The sequence below is a fragment of the Schistocerca nitens genome, chromosome 8 (genome assembly GCF_023898315.1).
Source record: "Schistocerca nitens isolate TAMUIC-IGC-003100 chromosome 8, iqSchNite1.1, whole genome shotgun sequence".
NCBI lineage: Eukaryota > Metazoa > Arthropoda > Insecta > Orthoptera > Acrididae > Schistocerca > Schistocerca nitens.
Genome location: NC_064621.1, coordinates 124,946,278 through 124,968,945, shown reverse-complemented (window position 1 = coordinate 124,968,945; position 22,668 = coordinate 124,946,278). Strand labels below are relative to the sequence as shown.

Here is a 22,668-nt window from a genome sequence, read left to right as displayed (position 1 = left end):
TGTTGGGTCACCTGCTGCACTAGCTGCGCGTTGCCCTCTGTGGTTGCCGTACGCGGTCGCCCTACCTTTCCAGCACGTTCATCCGTCACGTTCCCAGTCCGTTGAAATTTTTCAAACAGATCCTTTATTGTATCGCTTCTCGGTCCTTTGGTTACATTAAACCTCCGTTGAAAACTTCGTCTTGTTGCAACAACACTGTGTTCTAGGCGGTGGAATTCCAACACCAGAAAAATCCTCTGTTCTAAGGAATAAACCATGTTGTCTACAGCACACTTGCTCGTTGTGAACAGCACACGCTTACAGCAGAAAGACGACGTACAGAATGGCGCACCCACAGACTGCGTTGTCTTCTATATCTTTCACATCACTTGCAGCGCCATCTGTTGTTCAAAATTGTAACTACTGTAATTTCGAAAGTTTGTCCGCCTGAAAATGTACTGTTGTCCCAAGCATATTGCAACAAACGGTGTATTTCTATCGCTGCTCGTTTAGTTTTTATTGCCGTTTCAAATATACCGGTCATTTTTGAAACACCCTGTACTTATAGTACAAACTAAACAAATGTTCGCTTGGCACAGAGGTCGGAACAAAATAGCGACATTGCCTGCGAATGGAATATCAGTCACCATAATGCAAGACAGAACGCAAATACAGTAGTAGATGGCTTTTTCTAGAAACGCCACCAGCCGTTTATAGTATATCAATGGACACATTGCTCCAAGAGATACAGGTAAGTGTTATGAACGCCATATGAACACTTTCTGGACGCTCTGTCATGTTTTAGTGGTGTTTAACCTATTAACTGGAGATATTTAAGTGGAATTACAGATGATGGCGTAGAAGATCGGTAGATAGCATCTATCATGATAATTTTGTCCCCAATCCGCATGGCCTAATGACGAATACATATTAATTTTAGCAACTCGACCATTACTAACAGAGGTGGTATAATTTGTAACAATCCACTTACATCTATTCATTATTTCCCAATAAGATACTAATTTAATGTACATTAAGTTCGAACAATGGCCGCGCGGGGTAGCCGCGCGGTATGGGGCGACTTGTAACGATACGCGCGGCTCCAAACGTCTGGAGGTTCGAGTCCTCCCTCGGGCATGGGTGTGTGTGGCGCCCTTAGTTTAAGTTTTACATTGAGTAATATGTAAGCTTAGGGACCGATGACCTCAGCAGTTTAGTCCCAGATGACCTTACCACAAATTTCAAAAATTTCGAACACTTAGTATCAAATTTTTGCTGAGTTAAGAAGACTGAGCCGCCATCTCTCTACGACTTCGGAGGAATTTGGAACCTGGGCAGCTGATGTGAATTAGTTGGAGGTGCAGAACAATGACCTAAGGAGCACAGCATTCGACAACTAGTGGCCATTCGAAAGATAAAAGGCGAAGGATTATAAGCGTTTCCATTTATGTTTGGTATTTCTGTATAGAATGAGAGTGCAGCGGAATATTTTTAATGTGGTCACATGTCCAGTCTAGGGTCCCAGCTATCGGTTACTGTGGTGATTTACCCAGGACCAACTGTAAGACCTAAATTGTGAATGAACGTCAGTGCACGGGTTGTGAGGGTCTGAATTATCTTTTAAACATATTCTATCATCATTGTTAAGAAAGGAACCCGCCACATAGCAGACCTTCCTGCCAGGACAGGACTTGAATTAAAGTACAATCTTCAGATCTAGAAAAAGCAGCGCACAGAAAACGCCATTAAAAGACATCTGGATTGGCTGGAGTATCGGGACATGCAATCTTTAGACGCAAGTTTCTGTGACAGGTGTCTTAGAACCCCTGCCTGGAAGGACTGCATTGTCCGGTGTGGGAGTAGAGAATTTCTTTAATTGATGCAACGAAAATGTTACTTTCTGACTGGCAACTGCTGCTTGAGTCAAGGGGAATGCCCGCAGAACTGACACACTCTGTGCTTTTAACTTCATTTCGAATATTGCCCTGAGTGACTGCAGGCCTGCCTGCAGAGGAGGAATTTCGGCCTTTGGTTCAAATGGTTCTGAGCACTATGGGACTTAACATCTGTGGTCATCAGTCCCCTAGACTTAGAACTACTTAAACCTAAGGACATCACACACATCCATGCCCGAGGCAGGATTCGAACCTGCGACCGTAGTGGTCGCGCGGTTCCAGACTGAAGCGCCTAGAACCGCTCGGCCACCGTGGCCGGCTTCGGCCTTTGTCTGCAGCAGAGTCACTTCGTGTCTTGTACCCGGTACAGACGCTTCTTTTTGTACTTAGGCCTTCCACACGCAACTGGGATACTTTGTGGGCACGATGCTGCTGGTGGATGCTCCGCCAGCAGACCCTTGAGTCAGACCTCCTCCATGGGCGAGGCAGCAGCGACGCACACACCACCATGCTTAGTCAGCAGTTAGCAGCTCCTGTAACTAGCACTCTCTCACTCCAAAGATGGTAAGGTTAGCAGGCAGCACCAGCAGTATAGGTCACGATGAATTACATATCAATAATTTCACAGTTAGTTTCTATCTTGGTACTGGAGCTGACAACGTTGCACTACAACTTCACTTCTATCCCAAGCATGAATGCAGTCATTGTTGTCGAGTCATGGATTTGAGACATTTAAAATTTAATATGTTTCACGGGATGTCAAGGTTTGAGAACTGAATTTACATCACATCCTTCCTTTCTTAAACATTACGAACCATAAATCCTTCCAATGTATCTAGTTTTATATGAGTCATAATTGTCATTGCATCTGAAGCAACTTTTACTAAATTATTAAGGAGTGTTTTTAAAGAAAACTACATGTGCTGATAAACTCAGGAATTGTCGTACCCTTGAATTTATTTCATAGCTAGTCATCTCTATACATAATTAACGAAGCTATTGATTACCCCCACCCATTCATCCATTGCTGGGCCAAATACTTGCGTTCATTAACTCCATAGCGGTAGTTTAATTTGCATGGTCCACTGGTAGAAGATTTAGATAGATAACTCACTAGCATCATTTCATGCCCTCTTTAATAACGCAGGATGATTTCACATAAATCGTCGACCCTGGCCAGGATCTCTTGTGAGGCAGTTAAGTTAGAAACCTTCGAACGACAACGTATATTCAGTGGTAATCAGCAAAAATTGTATTTCATTGCAGAATATTTGAGAAGCGCTAGAATTGCTTTACTATAATTTTAGATTAAGTTGCTTGTGCAAATACTTAACTGGTGTTTTGTTTTGTGAATTCTTGCCCACATTCTGTGAATATCGGCAATGACAACAGGGTTGTAACTTATCGATGATTTTCGATATATGTGTTAGGCAGTCCCTTTATTTGTAATTTTATTGTGGTAGGTTTATCAAATACATGTCAGTAATTCGTTTTTTAAAGGAAAACGAGATGCCAAATGAGGCTAGTAAGGGATCAGGCTAAAGGTGACCCAGTAAAAAACAGGGAACGAAGTCAGCTTACAGAAGAGATAGATACTGTGGGAGAGCGGATACAATTTCCCACAGAAGAGACTGCTCGTAGAGCATCCAAAAATGAAAGAGACTGAGAAGAAATCATGGAAGTAGCTGGCACTGTGGGTTGTTATACTGAGGGAGAGGTCAGGTCACGTCATGACACACTAACGCTGTGGTAAGAATCTGAAGCTATGAGGTGGTGGAGAGCGGTAGTTCGGTCACGCCACTACAGGCACATACAAAATTCATTTCATTGGCATCAACTCCAACAGATGAGGGGGGAAGCGCAGATTGTACCATTTTACACTTTTCAAGATAAATAAAGTAGAGCGACAACAAGGACAGGAAAGAGGACTACAGAAAGTTTATACAGAAATTAGCAGCGTCTAGGAAAAAAAGGGACGTTAGGGGTGAACAAGGAAGTGGAGGAAGACATGACAAAAGCAAAGACGACTAGGAGAGAAGCAAAAGAAACTAGGAATGTGGCAGAAGAGGCAAGGGAGTGGCTAGGGAGGTAAGAAAGAATGCAAAAGTAAGAGAAGAAAATTGAAGGCAGGAGTAGAAGAAAGAAAGAAAGAAGCGAGAGAGGAAGCTAAAGCAGTCACAAAAAAAACGAAGGAAAAGTGGGAAATAATAATCACAGAAACGAAAGAGGTCAGAAAAATGGTGAAGGAGGCAAATATGTAGCTGCAGAGGCTAGGCAAGAACAAAAGCGGCTGAAAGGATGGCTAGGGAGACACAAAAGGCTCACTAATGAAACGAACATTGGATCAGAACAAATTGCTGCCATAGAGCGAGATTAGCAATAGGCAGGAAGAGCAGGAGGAACATATGGGCAAGATGAAGGAGAAAAATAAGACCGAAAAATATATCTTCAGCAAACTAGACAAAGCTGTAGAGCAGCTAGAGTCACGTAATCAGGAAATGACGGAGCGATAATTCCGAAATTGAAGTACAGGGTAAGAGAGGTGAAACACAGCTTCAACTGAAGCATCAAAAGTTTAATCCCTTCTTCAATTCAAAAATGCGCTAGAACGAAGAAACCAGTAGATTCAGAGGACAAGTAACTCAAGTGCTAGGATTAGAAGCAGACGCGAGGATATAACACAATTTTGTGTCATTAACGAGGACACACATAGGCGAAATGAATTACTTTAACACAAGGGCAAGTGGCAGTAACAAGTTCGCAAAGAGTTTAAGCTACGAGGAAGAGAACAGTAGTGGCTAGGACGTGCCCCACAGATAAAGAAATGTTTGATTTGAAACACGTCCTTTCCAAACGTAAATTGCAGGCGTAAGAGGACATTCGTTTCACCCCAAGGCTTTGATATATCAATTTGATTTTTCTTTGCCACCAACATGGCCAATACAATATAAAGTGGGCACCTTGTTAGTACATTTAGAAGGGGATACAGCAGTAAAGAAGAGGACTACCACACTAACTTCTTGTCTTACAGGGCGTTTGGGGGCGGGGGCTTTCTTTGCGATATATCGGAGTATCCCATTTAATCCTCACCGAACAAAGGCAGGAGTAGGAAATTACTACAGATCAGAGAATGGATCACATTTCGTAACAAAATGGCATAATCCAGAAGGGAAAAGGCAACAAGCAGAGATGACAGAATGAGACCACCGGGTCCAAGGTCTCACAATCACGCAGAACATCCATCACAGCAATGACGTGATGGATGCAGAAACGGCTGTAAGAACACCCACAGAAGAAACTGCATTGACTGAGCCAATGTAATAGGACATATAAATAGAACAGAAACCTTGACCGAAATGAGAAGGAAGATTTTCACATTCATACGCCAAATGAAAATACACTCCGCAACAGAATGAAAGGATCGCTTATCCGAAAACCAGTAATTGTAATGCTTATGTCTGAAATTTGGCCCGAAGGTGCCTACAGCCCTCCTCTACAATGGTGCAAGAGCGTGGCGCCCTACGATGTCACATTCTGGTTCGACGATGGTTCAAACAGCCAAGCGTCAACTCAAGTGACAAAAATGGCAATGCTCGCAGGCACATGTGACGTGTAAAGTGGACTTACGATGTCCCATTGACACCAGATTTCATCGCAGTTCTGCCCAACGAAGCTGTAGGTGTTCGGCACAACGGGAAAGTCGTCACAGCCCATATTACCCACATTTCTTTCCTTTGTTTGACGGTAATGTGGTGGAGGTCAAAAACGCGACGCCCGCTCTTGAATTCGCGCAGTTTTATTATGAGTGGCTAAGGAAAACGTTCCAGACAGAATCGACACGAAATGGGCTTAGCAGATGGTGCAAAAAGTGTCAATGAAACTACACCTTTCCGTGGGTCGTTGACAGTTTTCAGTGCGATGACCAACAGGAAAAAATTCTTAAGAATTGAAGTAGATTGTTCGTGTCAGTTAGTATGGGCAGAAGTCATTCTTCGCAACCAAAATAAAACAATAATTGGATCCTTTTACCGACCTCCAACTCAGATGATACAATAGCTGAAAGGTTCAAAGAAGAGTTTAATTTCAAACGCATACACGACAGTTATAGTTGGTGGTGACTAATTTACCCTCGACATGTTGGCGAAATTATATGTTCAAAGTTTGTGGTACGCATAAAGCATCACCCGACATTGTGCTAAAAGCGTTCTGTGAAAATAATTTCGAGCGTTTAGTTCATGAGCCCAGACGAATAACAAACATTTGTGAAAACACACTTGACCTCTTGGCAACAAATAATCCTGAGCTAGTTGTTGTTGTTGTGGTCTTCAGTCCTGAGACTGGTTTGATGCAGCTCTCCATGCTAATCTATCCTGTGCAAGCTTCTTCATCTCCCAGTACCTACTGCAACCTACATCCTTCTGAATCTGCTTAGTGTATTCATCTCTTGGTCTCCCTCTACGATTTTTACCCTCCACGCTGCCCTCCAATACTAAACTTGTGATCCCTTGATGCCTCAAGACATGTCCTACCAACCGATCCCTTCTTCTAGTCAAGTTGTGCCACAAACTTCTCTTCTCCCCAATCCTATTCAATACCTCCTCATTAGTTACGTGATCTACCCACCTAATCTTCAACATTCTTCTGTAGCACCATATTTCGAAAGCTTCTATTCTCTTCTTGTCCAAACTATTTATTGTCCATGTTTCACTTCCATACATGGCTACACTCCACACAAATACTTTCAGAAACAACTTCCTGACACTTAAATCTACACTCGATGTTAACAAATTTCTCTTCTTCAGAAACGCTTTCCTTGCCATTGCCAGTCTACATTTTATATCCTCTCTACTTCGATCATCATCAGTTATTTTGCTCCCCAAATAGCAAAACTCCTTTACTACTTTAAGTGTCTAATTTCCTAATCTAATTCCCTCAGCATCACTCACTTAATTCGACCACATTCCATTATCCTCGTTTTGCTTTTGTTGATGTTCATCTTATATCCTCTTTTCAAGACACTGTCCATTCCGTTCAACTGCTCTTCCAAGTCCTTTGCTGTCTCTGACAGAATTACAATGTCATCGGCGAACCTCAAAGTTTTTATTTATTCTCCCTGGGTTTTAATACGTACTCCAAATTTTTCTTTTGTTTCTTTTATTGCTTGCTCAATATACAGATTGAATATCATCGGGGAGAGGCTACAACCCTGTCTCACTCCCTTCCCAACCACTGCTTCCCTTTCCTGCCCCTCAACTCTTATAACTGCAGTCTGGTTTCTGAGCTAGTAACGAACATCAAAAGAGATACAGGGATTAGGGAACACATCGTTGTACTATCGAGATTTAATATTGTAATCCCCAAATGCTTTAAAAATAAACGATGCAATACACCTATCCAAAAATGCTGATAAAAGTTCACTTGACGCCTTCCTAAGAGACAACCTCCACTTCTTCCAAATTAACATTGTAAATGTAGACCACATGTGGCTGCAAAGTAAAGAAATAATATCGACATTAATAGAGAGATTTATTCCAAACAACCTAACAAACGACGGAGCTGATCCCCCTTGGTACACAAAATTGATCAGAACACTGTTCGGAAACAACGAAAAAGACCTGCCAAATTTAAACGAACGCAAAATCTCTAAGATTGGAGATTTTTTCCAGAATCTCAAAATTTAGCGCGGACTTCAATGCGAGATGCATATAATAGTTCCCACAACATAAAATTTGTCTCGCAACCTGTAAGAAAATCCAAAAAGATTCTGATCGTATCTAAAGTATACTAGCGGCAAAACACAATCAATGCATTCTTTGCGCCATAGCAATGGCTATACCATCAACGACAATGCTGCCAAAGCAGAGTTACTACAGACTTCCGCAATTCCTCACCAAACAGAACAAAGTAAATATTTCAGATTTCGAATCAAGAACAGCTGCCATATAACTTAGAACTTAGTAACTTAGAGGTAGACCATATAAAGCCGCAGATCTTGGCCACCGCTGATTTTTGTGGAAGTTATTATTAGTAGTTATAAAAATAACGGGAAAAGTTTGAAAACATGTTTAATGTATTCACGTTTTTGACTAGTTTATAAACATGCTAATCGATTGCCGCTGCTTTCTGATGCGGGAACACTTCATGGCCTTTGGCCGCGCGGTAGATTCAATATCAGACCTCGTAGCGTTCTCCGTAATTCGAAGAACAACTGAGAATATAACTCACATTACTGCACAGTTGGTCACCAGTGCTCGAGATCACTACTATTCAGATGTGCTGTTGACTTACAATGCGCGAAAAAATGGCTGCACTTTTAATTTAACATCAAACTCCATATATGAGACTTGTAATTGTTGACAAGTCACGGAGGAATAGCGAAAGACGCTCTACAGACAAGTTGACAAGGTGCTCATCGATGACGCTTGATTTTTGTGTACTAATAAGTAGTTCACTTCAGACGAGGCAGGTGACAAGGAAGCGTTTCGTATATATATATATATACTAGCGGACCCGACAGACGTTGTCCTGCATGATATTTCAAGCAATTAGGATACTAAACAAAGTGTGAAATGAAAGACAAATAATGTAATACTGTCATTATTCTTTATTTTGAAAAAAAAAACATCACTTTATCTAAAAACAATTCGTTATAATCAATCATGTTTCTTTGATTTTATATTAATGCGAGGTGATGAACAATATTTTTAGTCAATTTCTGAGGAGCACAAATGAATAATGACGGTTTTCCAACGCGAGAACACGCCACATATAATTGGCCATGTGAAAAGACCAGATTTTCTAGATCCAACCCACAAATCAATATTGTTTGACCTTGTGACTTATTAATAGTCATGGCAAATGCCAAGCGAATTGGAAATTGCAGACGTCTGAATGGAATGGGTGAGTCTGAAGGGATCATTGGGATTCGTGGAAGGAGAACAACTTCACCTTCAAATTAGCCGTTCAAAATTGTAGCTTCAAGAACATTGCCCATAAGTTTTTGATTACTAAACTTTTACCGTTGCATAGCTTAGATGCATTTAAATTCCGAAGCAAAATGATAGGTGAGCCAATCTTTAATCGCAAGTTATGTGGTGGCATTCCTGGTAATCCAGCGAATTCAAAAGTTCAACAGGATAGTTGACTGCTTCGTCAGGATCGGTAACAGTGTCGATCGATTTGAACAATATCTCATTGCCGGGCAATGACTGTTGTATTTTGAAGTTAATAGCGTCAACATCGATATTTTTTGCGGCTAAAATAGCTCGTTCACGAAGCCACGAATGATTAATATAATTAGCTTCTAAATCTGGAAGTATGCTTTCAATCAAAGCATCTTTCGTATTTACCATGTTGCAGAAATTGTCTGGCAATTTGATGCATTGTGTGTCTCCATGCAATGGTATTGTTCCAATTCCAATGTCGAGTGATTGCTCGGAGAATGATAGTGCCAATGGATCGTTTTGCAGTTGAACACGTATATTTGTATTAAGACGTAATGTACTGACATGTCGCCATAGATAAGATTGTTTTATACATGTGTTAATTTCATCCGCATATGTAACGCGTGGAATGACCGGCAATGTCTGTCTAAAATCACCGGACAGCAGCAGTAAGGCACCACCGAAGAGCCTGGTGTTATTATTTAGAGCTTTCATCATTCTATCGAGAGCTTCAAGTGAATGCTTGTGGGCGATAGTGCATTCATCCCAGATAATAATTTTGCATTTTTGCAAAACTTTAGCCATACCGGAATGCTTTTTTTATGTTGCACACTGCATCTGGATTTGTGTGAATGTTCAACGGCAACTTGAATGCTGAATGTGCAGTCCGTCCGCCATCAAGCAATGTGGCTGCAATACCTGTTGAAGCAATTGATAACGCAAGATGATTTTGTGATAGAATGCGCGCAAGTATTAGTGAGATGAGAAACGTTTTTCCAGTGCCACCTGGTGCGTCCAAAAAAAAAATCTACCTCGTTCTGCTGCAATTGGCAAATTAATTCCTTCGTATACATTCTTTTGTTCATCAGTGAATAGTTGCTCATTATTTTCAACGAAAGTAGTTAAACAGACCGTATTGAACTGTTGTTCGCGCTGAATCTCGCTGTTAATGTTGTCTGTTGCTGGGCGGTTAGGCGAGGGAATACCAAAATGAATGAGTGGCATATTCGAAATCAGAATGCTAATATCTTGAATCTTTATTAGCGCCTCGTTATATATTTCCGGCGATAAATCGATATTGGGATCTTGATCAGCGATCGGATTGCGATGCAGAATGTCATCGCTCATGGAATCTTTATATTTGTCCCAGAGGGCAGAAGCTTGAAATGGAAAACATGTCATCAATAATATGGCGAATAATTGGCGAATTTGATGAGGAGAGGAACTAAATGCTGCATCTGCAAGTGTAATATCCCAATGGTTGTCATCTTCCAGCAAATGTAATTTGCGACACGCATCATAATATGTGTCGTACAAAATGCCATTGACTGTTCGCAAGTATTGGAAGGACGTCGGTCCAGGAACATTAACGAACAATAAACGCAAGAAGAAACATTCGCGTTGCTTTGGATGGACTGTGTATAACCGCTCTAATGTATTTCCCATAAATATGTCGTGGTATCCTTTAACAGGAACACCTCGCTTTCGTGGTTTCCACTTTTTTGACTGTTTGTTCCATGTGAAATATCTTGGCACATCAGTATACATTAATGTCGGTTGCACAGTTCGAAAAACTCAGTTAATGTGATTTTTGGGGAAATTGGTGCACGTTGTAGAGCATTCTCTTCCGTGAAATAAACACGCTGCCCATTTTCAAGGTGCACGGCCAAATGTATAACAGCAGGGTCTCTCGTGTATCGGAAAACCCAAAATAAGCCAAACTGCTTCATTGCTGCTGATGTATCGGCCCATTTGCTGCCGTGTTATTTCATCGGTTTCGTTAACATTGTGAACAGCAAATACAGCCATATTACTGCCCTTATGGACATATTTGCATACATATTTTATGGACTTGACCAAACTGCAGAGATCAATGTTAATGTGTGCTTTGTAGATTTTACACAGCAATGGTGAATACGGGGTCCACCCAGTGATTGTCAATGTCAACTGTTGTACCGTTTGACATGCGTAATAGATGTGGTTGACCGCCATGGTCAGTGTCTCTACGACGATACAATGGATAACCATCGATATTAGTGATTCTATCATTTATACAATTTTTTGGAAAACGTTTCGTACATTTTCCATTGTCCATGCACGGCACCGCATGGACCATGGATCATGTTAGCGGTAACAATCTCATACAATTCTTGATCGATATTCCGATCCGGAATTTCTGCTGAGACAATTTTATCAATTTCTTCAGACTGTATTTTGTCAACCAACCAAATCAAAATATGCGTGTGTGGCAAACTTCGTTTTTGCCATTTAACAGAATACAGCCAGCAACGTGTTTTGCCAAATACAGAGGAATGTATAATCAAGTTTATCAACCATTTTAACTTTTGTCTGAAGACACGTGCAGTGATATCGTGTCGATTTACTGCAGTGTGACCTGGCAATAACGCAATTTTAATTTCATCCCATTTTGGATTACACGTTAATGTAATGAACAAATCTGGTCGTCCGTACGCGCTCACAAAAGTCATGGCGTCTTGAATATATTCTTGCATATGACGTGGGCTGCCAATATATGATTATGGAAGAACATATGAAGTACCGATGTCGTTGATATTAGTTATTTCATCTACGTTACCAACAATAGCATCACGCAAATGAATGTATTCCACAGCTCGAAGTTTCGCTTGATTATACCTGATGTATCGTAATCGCTCGCTTTCAATTTTAGCATACATATCAACGATATATTGATGATACAACTGGCGGCATCGTAGAATATTATTGTCTTCATTGGCACGAATCATCAACCGATATGCGTAGAAGTTCATCGCGCTCACTTTCTCGCTGGTTTCTGCACCCGCGAAGTAAAAATATAATTAAGACAAAAAGAAATTAATCGTGCATAAAATATTAGGTAATGACATGTGTAGATTGTACCTGTTGCTGGATTTCTTTGTTTGATATTTAAATGATATCCATCTTCTCCCTCCCAAAATATCAATGGATATTGCAAAGCGTCGTAGGAACGATGACTGTCTTCAATCGCATGTACTGTGTTATCTCTGCGTTGGATTCGTATATCTCGACGTTGAAATGCGTCGCCAATCATAACAACTTCATTAATGGTGGGTGAATTATATTGGCCCGCGTGCTGCCCAGATGGTATTTTGCCTGCTTTGATGACGATCGTATAGTTGTCGTTTTGCAGTCTGTTTGAAACGGTATTGAACAACTGGACCAACTGGTTGTGATTCTGTAAAAACGGTTCTAAAATACCCACAATTTCTCGCTCCTCCATCTGCTCGATATGGTTTTACTGGGAGCGTGCGTTTATTTGCTGCTCCTCATCACTCATGAAGTAGATTTGCAGAAATTTTGAATCGGTATCAGGCATCGGCATTAAAGGACCAATTTGATGATACACTTGTCCCTGAATCTTAAACGTTGATTGAAAATTGCGACCATCCTCATTCTGGACGATTTTTGTTGCTCCAAATGATGTCGTTTGAAAGCACGAATTGAATTTGCGAATTTCACGCAAAAACAATTTAGATAGAAATGTAGCTCCAGCCAATAGTGTTTTCAATAGTTCTGGCGGCGAATTCAATGGTGGCAATACAACTTTTCCAGACACGCAGCAGAAACCGGCCGATTCACCTTTGTATTTGAGTGCATGACAATGTTGGCATTGTTTTTTCATAGCGCCGATTACAATTTGTGAATGTGACGAATATTCGATGTCCGACTCATATTCAAACGCAAGGCGATGAAGTGATGCACGTGTCAATGCGCGATACACTTGCAAACGCTGTTGCTCACGTGTTCTGAATGTGTCGGTGACTCGTTGACGGGCCAGTCTTTGCCTCAATGCATTAGCTCGAAGGCGTTCGTTGCGTTGCTCTTGACTTTCATTAGCACGTCTGATTGCAACCTAGTTCCTTAAATTTTCATTGTCCGTCAATTGATCTTCTGCCGATCTATTTAACCGACGGTTCTGGACTAATTGTGAATTCCGAGTCCGTCGACCAATATTTCCTCCTCGTCCACGAAGACGTGGCACTGTTTTATGTACGTAACTTATATTGAATATAATACACTTAATATTCACTGAAATGCGACACCTGAAGTATCAAAAGACACCGTACAAAAAAATTAAAATGTCAAAATACTGAAACACTCGTAATACAATACACTCAACTTAAAATGTCGAAAAATGAACGAAATCCTATGCACGTAACTTATATCTGAATATAATACGCTCAATATTGCGTACAAAAATGCAACGCCACCTACCGTGCTGATTTAAGAATGTAAATTTTCCAGACCCCCACTTGAATGCATACACAAAGATTCATTCAAGTCGATCCAGCCGTTTAGTTGCAGTATAGATAAATAAGCTAGATACCTACTGCAGCGCCATCTGCCGGGCTGATTTGTGAATCTAAACCATCAAGGGCCACCCAAACGCATACAAAAAAATTCATTCAAATCGGTCCAGCCGTTTAGGAGGAGTTCAGCGACATACACACGTACAGTAGAATTATATATATATATATATATATATATATATATATATATATATATATATATATATATATATATATATATATGCTTTAGCCGAAATTAAAGTCTAACATGGAGAATTAATTTAACGCCCTGAACAATGTAACAATAAATACTTACTTTCTAGAGGTCTCATGGCTATGTCTCAAGCCTTCGATGCCCTGTTGAACGTGGGAGCTAATTTAATTTTTGGCTTCATTTTCTAATGAAAGAAACAATATGTAGAATGTTAAATGTGTGTGCAACTGTTGAAATAAGAGCCCTATGTCTTCACAGAAATTGTAAGGATAAATTTCCTTCCGCATCATTGGTTGTTATACGCAGTCGTGAATCAGTTTCACAATAGTATGCCTGTGACGAGTGACGTCGACGAGAAGTAAAAAAAAAATAATTATTTCGTCTTCTATTATTGCTGAATCCCACCACTAGTTTTGTTCTTACAATGACCGATTTCAGATGTCGTCTACAGCAAATATTGTTTATTTTGTTGCAGATGGCTGTGGCAATGATCCATACAACCAAACAGAGGAATTAAAAAGACGAGAAAAATTAAATTTTAGTTGCCTTATACATACGATACGAACACAATGAAATGTTTATAATTAATATTTGTAATTCTTTTTTTCGTGACTGCGGTAAAGTGTTGCTCTGCCACGTAGCGCGGGATTGGAAGGGTTTTCAAGTTGCAGTGGTGGCTGAGGATCGCATCAGATCACAGTTGGCACTTAGACTTATAATAGTCCTCCGCCCATACTGCCGGTTAGGGGTGACGATCAACGACCTTGCTAAAGATATTGGTTCAAAGTTTATATATATCGCGAGGCGCTGCGTTTCGTCTGCGCAAGCAAAATATTTATTCCTTGACTAACGTTGCTCCATGGCAAGCGAAGAAATGTAAGAAAATTTGTAAGTGACCTGACTTGGTTGCGACAGAGGATAACGAGAGGACGTGTATGAAGTGTGTCCAATGAAACAGTCATTGTTAGCCATCATATTGTATAATTTGTGTTTTTTGAGATTCACAAACGATATGTAACGTTAAATGTGGAGATTAGTAACAGTCATAACCCAGTCTGGTGCATTTCAAAGGTAATTTCGCTTATTTATTTTTGAACAAGAGATTCTGTGATAACTGTAATGTACGACAAGCTTGTATAGGACTTCGCCCACCTGGTGGTCGATGTAGAACCTGCTTCAATAACGCGGTCAAAAGCAGAGAAAGTTTTTTCTGCTAAAACGATCTAATTTCACTCGCAGGCAATCATCGAATGACCACATGCGAATGGCAGTATCCCAATTCGAGAAGATCCTATAGGAGTTTTCTTTCTCTTACATTTAAAGAATTTTACAGGCGACCGTCGCAGTTGGCAACTGCTTCTACACCACGAGAGTAACTTGTTTACGTGTCCGAAATTACATACGTTTTGGGAGTAGTCGACGTCGCTGTGGAAATTGATATTGTCCTTCCCAGACATACAGACAGGGGGACTACACACACTAGTTCAATAACAACGAGTTTAATTTACCAGCTTAAAGACATTAAGTTCTTCTTTTGAACCATAATATTATAAACCGATCATTCAACTTTGTTTTATTTTACCCATTACAAACAGCTCGTGAATGTCTGTGACTGTAGTAACGATGGTTGTGTTTGTTATATTGTTATAAAATAGCTTTCCTGCTGCCAGTAACGATGTTCGTTTATATGTTTCCACACACAATACGTTTTTGGGCACTAGAACAGGGGTCTACAAACTTTTTAGTCCGCTGGCCACATTGACTCCTCCACGAAGTCATAAGGGCCACGAACTACCTAGTGGGATTAAAGCACCCTAGCACTCCATGATCAACGTAATGTAAGGCTAAAGGAAAGATGAAATCGCAAAAATCTACGGTTGTGGGAATAGCTAGCACTGACACGAACGACGATTTTCATTTAATTACATAATTTTGATTGGTGGACGTACCTGTCCGAAATTCTGGCGTATTTTGTTCTGGCGTATTTTATTCTGGCGAATTTCACCGACAAAAAAGTATGTCACTGCACATTCTTCACAAAATCTCAAAATCATTGTTAGCAACACTATTACCGCAAGGCGTAACAGAGGTAGAGTATGTCAACGCATTGTTATTTCAAGCGGCGCAACAATAAGTTTAGTTATGTAGTCTTAGCGAGTAACAGAGCCAGATCATATATTTGATAGTTCTGTTGCGTGATTGTGTCTATGTTGCGAGTGTCTCACGAGTTTTCTAGTGTTTTATGCGCTGTACTAGTAGGTGAGACGACGAAGTGTGGGACAATTCAAAGTTTGCATTCGAAGAGACAAGGAAAATCTGAAAATCGAAATACGTGTAGCACGACTTGATAATTTTTTCACTGTATTTTTAATGGAACTACAGTGTAATTGTGAGTATTTAATTTAGTAATTAAAGTACCTTAAAAACAAATTCATTTCATTTTGTTTAGGCAGACTACTCCCTAGTTTTATTAGTATTAAATAGCACAATTTTATTTTCAGGTTACAATCTTTTGTGAAGTTCTGTACAAATATGGAAAAGAAACGAAAGGTTGACAGTGAATGTAGAATTTTTAAAGAGCAATGAGGATGTCAATATTTCGTGGTGGAGTCAAGCAACAAACCAATGTGTATTATTTGCAATGAAGCAATATCAGTCTTCAAAGAACACAATTTAAAACGTCATTATGAGACTAAGCACTCTCAGAATTACTCCAAGTTTACAGGATGCGAACGATTAGAAATATATGAGTCTTTGAAACGCCAGCTAAAATCCCAGCAGTCGTTGTTTAAGTAAATGCTGAACAACATGCAGCAACTCGTGCTAGTTTTCGTGTGGCTCATTTAGTAGCGAAACAGTGTAAGCCATTTACCGACGGTGAATTAATTAATAACTGCATTATTGCAACAGCAGAAGAAATGTGCCCAGAAAAAGTTAATTTATTTAAAAACATAAGTTTGTCGGCAAACACTGTGGCTCGAAGAATAGATGACACTGCACAAAATATATTAGCACAACTTCGTGACAAAAATCAGGACTTAGACGGGTTCTCTTTGGCCGTGGATGAGTCAACAGATGTATCAGATACTGCTCAAGTACTACCCTTTATTCGAGGTTCAAATGGCTCTGAGCACTATGGGACTTTAACATCTATGGTCATCAGTCCCCTAGAACTTATAACTACTTAAACCTAACTAACCTAAGGACATCACACAACACCCAGTCATCACGAGGCAGAGAAAATCCCTGACCCTGCCGGGAATCGAACCCGGGAACCTGGGCGTGGTTTCATTCGAGGGATTGACAAAAATTATGAAGTGTATGAAGAGCTCCTTGATGTTCACAGTATTCACGGGACGACCACTGGCGAAGATATTTTTAAAGGAGTTGAAAGGGCAGTTCAGAAAAACAATCTTCAGTGGCAGAAATTAAAATGTATTACAACTGATGGTGGCAAAAACATGTGTGGGTAAAATAAAGGTATTGTTGCACTCCTTTCCAAGGCCATAGAAAATGACGGTGGATCAAAACCATTAGTAGTGCATTGCATTATTCACCAACAGTCTTTGTGCGGAAAACATTTAGATATATTATACTCGCTATGGCAAAAAAGGCATTTCTGGCCAAGAGAAGTCTACTAATATCAAATACCGGCCTTAATTTGAGGAAGAAATTTCTGAGGATGTACGTCTGGAGTACAGCATTGTATGGTAGTGAAACATGGACTGTGGGAAAACCGGAACAGAAGAGAATCGAAGCATTTGAGATGTGGTGCTATATACGAATGTTGAAAATTAGGTGGACTGATAAGGTAAGGAATGAGGAGGTTCTACGCAGAATCGGAGAGGAAAGGAATATGTGGAAAACACTGATAAGGAGAAGGGACAGGATGATAGGACATCTGCTTAGACATGAGGGAATGACTTCCATGGTACTAGAGGGAGCTGTAGAGGGCAGAAACTGTAGAGGAAGACAGAGATTGGAATACGTCAAGCAAATAATTGAGGACGTAGGTTGCAAGTGCTACTTTGAGATGAAGAGGTTAGCACAGGAAAGGAATTCGTGGCGGGCCGCATCAAACCAGTCAGTAGACTGATGACCAAAAAAAAGTGTCAGAAGTTTTAAAGCCAGTTATTTTAGTTGTTAATTATATCAGATCCGATGCACTCAGTCATCGCCAGTTCCGAGAGTTTCTTGGAGATACTGAGTGACTAGTGACTAGAAGAAATATGATTGATATATACACTGACATTTATATTATTGTGACGTATTATACATGTGCAGTTCAGCAGTTAATGACGTATCTTTTCCCTTAGTTAATTGTGAATTTGGAAATAATTGTTAGCTGCGGATTTCTAGTTGATTTCTTTCTGTACAAAAATAATACAGAGCTTAAGACATCGGAAACGTAAAACTTAACATTTAAAAGCCACAAAAAAAACTGGAAAATTGTTTCCCGAAGCGCGTCGCACAGAAAATTTAGGAAAATAATGACTGACAGCAGACAGCAATATATGTTATTTAATAACACAAAAAAGTCATTCCAGAAATAAAACCGGTCCTCGTAAAAAAACTAAGAATCAAGAATAATTGACGAGTCATGGCTTTTCCAGATGGACAATTATATTCGTTTAGAAACGTATGACCGTTTAGAATATCAGAGGAGATTTTCTGAACAGTTAAAGAATGAGTTTACACGTAACGTGAAAGTGTTAACAGTACCGATGCAGCCCGGCGCCGTGGCGAATACACTGTCACGAGCAGTCGGTTCACATGACGAGAAAAGCTCGGCATGACTCTGCGGCGGCCTCCTCTGGCCTGCACTGAGAAGTGTGCGTGTGAATGCGCCGACCAGTGCTCACAGGGTGGCTGATGAGCCGAAACTGAGCGCCGGCCGCAGCCGCGACGCTGGGAAGCTGTTGGCGGCGATGTGCGCGGCAGCAGGTGCGCGCGCGCTTGGCCCATGTCCTACCTGCACTGTGCACGCTTGCGGCTGCGGCTGCGGCTGGCTGTGGCAGCCCGTGGCTGGTGGCCGGTCGGAGCGTCGCGAACGCGAGCGCTGTGCTAGAGCAGTACTAGAGCTGTACTGGAAAGCGAGCGCTGTACTAGGGCGGTACTAGACCAGTACTGGCGCGCCTGGCGCCTTAACTAGGAAGCCTCCCCCAGCCGCTCCTACCCTTCCTCGCCACATGGGTGTTTCCCTGTAGCGGTACCGCCCATCTCTTGCCTGTCTATCAGGGGCCGAGGTAACCTGAACCTGAGCACCGCTGTTGTTTACACAGTTCTCCCACTCGACACTTACCCACACCACCATCTTTACGCAGATCATCACTCTGATAGACAAAGAGTTCACCGACTTCTACATCTACATCTACATCTACATCTACATACATACTCCGCAATCCACCATACGGTGCGTGGCGGAGGGTACCTCGTACCACAACTAGCATCTTCTCTCCCTATTCCACTCCCAAACAGAACGAGGGAAAAATGACTGCCTATATGCCTCTGTACGAGCCCTAATCTCTCTTATCTTATCTTTGTGGTCTTCCCGCGAAATATAAGTTGTGCGGCAGTAAAATTGTACTGCAGTCAGCCTCAAATGCTGGTTCTCTAAATTTCTTCAGTAGCGATTCACGAAAAGAACGCCTCCTTTCCTCTAGAGATTCCCACCCGAGTTCCTGAAGCATTTCCGTAACACTCGCGTGATGATCAAACCTACCAGTAACAAATCTAGCAGCCCGCTTCTGAATTGCTTCTATGTCCTCCCTCAATGCGACCTCATAGGGATCCCAAACGCTCGAGCAGTACTCAAGAATAGGTCGTATTAGTGTTTTATAAGCGGTCTCCTTTACAGATGAACCACATCTTCCCAAAATTCTACCAATGAACCGAAGACGACTATCCGCCTTCCCCACAACTGCCATTACATGCTTGTCCCACTTCATATCGCTCAGCAATGTTACGCCCAAATATTTAATCGGCGTGACTGTGTCAAGCGCTACACTACTAATGGAGCATTCAAACATTAAGGGATTCTTTTTCCTATTCATCTGCATTAATTTACATTTATCTAGAGTTAGCTGCCATTCTTTACACCAATCACAAATCCTGCCCAAGTCATCTTGTATTCTCCTACAGTCACTCATCGACGACACCTTCCCTGTACACCACAGCATAACCAGCAAACAGCCGCACATTGCTATCCACCCTATCTCGAAAGATCATTTATGTAGATAGAAAACAACAGCGGACCTACCACACTTCCCTGGGGCACTCCAGGTGATACCCTCACCTCCGATGAACACTCACCATCGAGGACTTGCCATAAGCTGTCCCGATCCGCGCTTAAAGCCGAAATCTTGCAAATATCACTGTCGTTAGAGCGTGCGATTGGAACATTGGATCACACAAACCTTAATGAATCAGTTATCTAAATCTCTACGCATCTTTTTTTTCGTGAGTTCCTTACCTTGGATTTTTTCATAGATACAAATAGGCCGTCCAATGTAAATATCGAAAAACACAATTATCTTTTCAGCTCATAAATAATTTGTTAAGTATCTCTAATTTCAGCTGTTACTCTAGCACCACGACGCTGTTAGCCAGCAGCAAAGGGCCCAGAAAATGATGTTCCTGTAAGGCCCCCATCTGATGATGAGCCAGCAGTGGCTCGAAAAGTAGTTCGTGGTGCAACAAATCGTAAATATTTCAGAAAATGTTTGATTATTATACCTAAAAAAATCATCAGTTGAACTCACGGTTACAGTTAGTAGCCCGCAACGTATATAATGAATTCTCTTTCCTTCTTCAGTCCATTTTGTTACTCTTTTCTTCTCAGTCTCATTGAGTACACCTCACATCTGTAAGTTCCTTGTTTCTAGTGTTTTAGTCTGAAAATTTCAAGCAATTATCTGTGCTTTTTGTAGACATTTTGTTACTTGCTATGTTCTTGTTCGTTTAGTGAATTATAAAATCTTGTCTGTAAGTCTTACCGGAAGTCTGTGAATGTGACCATAAAACTTTTTATCCCTTCTTCGAATATCTGCCGCGAGGTTGAATAATTTGTCTGTTGTGCTTCGGTATTTTAATCACTAGCTATTTTCCCGTCTGTCTGGACCGAGAATCTTTCTCGCAGTGTTTGGTTCCTCAGTGAGTGTGTTTCCCGTATCGAATTTTATGCGAAGTTTTTGAGTTTCGCTGGGATAAAGGGCTTTTCGTTCGTTCTAGTGTCTCTGTATCTCCTCCATGTCCGAAAACCATCGCTGTGGTTCACTCCGAGACGCCTGGACACTTCCCTTGTTGAGAGGCCCTCATGGCACAAAGTAACAATGCGGTATTGAACGTCTAGGCATAGTTCAACTACAGACAACACGAGCCGTGTAGCTACTTCCTGATGGAATGACTGCAACTGATCGGCTGTCGGACCCCCTCCGTCTAATAAGCGCTAATAATACATGATTGTTTACGTCTTTGAGCGGGTACAGTGATATCTCTGAACAGAGGGACTGTGTCTGTGAGGGACTGTGTCTGTGACATAGTATCCACAGTCAATGCCTATCATCAGGAATTCTACATCTACATCTACATTTATACTCCGCAAGCCACCCAACGATGTGTGGCGAAGGCACTACGTGCCACTGTCATTACCTCCCTCTCCTGTTCCAGTCGCGTATGGTTCGCGGGAAGAACGACTGCCGGAAAGTCTCCGTGCCTGCTCGAATCTCTCTTATACCTCCTCGGGACGTATAAGTAGGGGGAAGCAATATATTCCATACCCCATCCAGTAACGCACCCTCTCGAAACCTGGACAGCAAGCTACACCGCGATGCAGAGCGCCTCTCTTGCAGAGTCTGCCACTTGAGGTCGCTAAAAATTTCCGTAACGCTATCACGCTTACCAAATAACCCTGTGACGAAACGCGACGCTCTTCTTTGGATCTTCTCTATCTCCTCCGTCAACTCGACCTGGTACGGATCCCACACTGATGAGCAATATTCAAGTATAGGTCGAACGATTGTTTTGTAGGCCACCTTCTTTGTTGATGGGCTATTCTGGGAAGTGGGGTGATGAAAAACTTTTTTTGTGTCTATATCCTCCTTTCAAAACACTGTGCATTCCAGCCAGCTTCTCTTCCAGCTCGAAGTTCTTATTTCTTCTCCGTGGATTTTAATTCCTACTCCAAATTTTCTTTTGTTTCCTGCACTGCTTGCTCAATATATACAGGGACACTTTGATGATGTCGTCCAGGATAGCCGGCCGTGGTGGCCAAGCGGTTAAAGGCGCTACAGTCTGGAACCGCGCGGCCTCTACGGTCGCAGGTTAGAATCCTGCCTCGGGCATGGATGTGTGTGATGTCCTTAGGTTAGTTAGGTTTAAGTAGTTCTAAGTTCTAGGGGACTGATGACCTTAGAAGTTAAGTCCCATAGTGCTCAGAGCCATTTGAACCATTTTCGTCCAGGATACCGAGCAGCATACATGGCACACGCCCGTTGGGAATTTTGATCACATTACCTATACATCAACACGATACCGGCCTTTTCCGCAATTGGTAAACGGTCCATTTTAACACGTATTGTATCACGAAACAAATACCGTTCGCACTGGCGGAATGTTAGGTGATACCACGTACTTATACGTTTGTGACTATTACAACGCCATCTATCACAAAGCGAAAAAAGTGGTCCAACTAAAACATTCATAATTCTTTACGTACTACACGAATATGTAATAAAAAATGGTGGTTCCTATTTTTAAAAAAACGCAGTTGATATCCGTTTGATCTAAGGCTACCCATTTTACTTCTACTGTATCTCTTTCCCTGTTGTCAATCGTTCCCTAATGCTCTCTCTGAAGCTCTCTGCATCCTCTCGTTCTTTCAGTTTATCCAGGACCCACCTCCTTAAATTCCGACCTTTTTCCAGTTTCTTCAGTTTCAGTCTACAGTTCATAACCAATAAATTGTGGTCAGAGTCCACATCTGCCCCTGGAAATGTTATACAATTTGAAACGTGGTTCCTAAGTCTCTGTCATATCATTATATAATCTACATGAAAGCTTCCAGCGTCTCCAGACCTCTTACATGTATA

General features: G+C 41.4%; 1 protein-coding gene across 1 annotated transcript in view; it reads right to left on the bottom strand.

Annotated features, from left to right (window-relative positions):
* LOC126199441 (uncharacterized) overlaps window positions 1-18,544 on the bottom strand; it is a 195,257-nt gene extending 176,713 nt beyond the window's left edge. The window contains exon 1 of the mRNA XM_049936359.1: window positions 18,302-18,544. Within this exon, the coding sequence (XP_049792316.1) occupies window positions 18,302-18,544 (243 nt within the window). The remainder of the gene's footprint in view (window positions 1-18,301) is intronic.
* Between the last annotated feature and the right edge of the window lie 4,124 nt (window positions 18,545-22,668).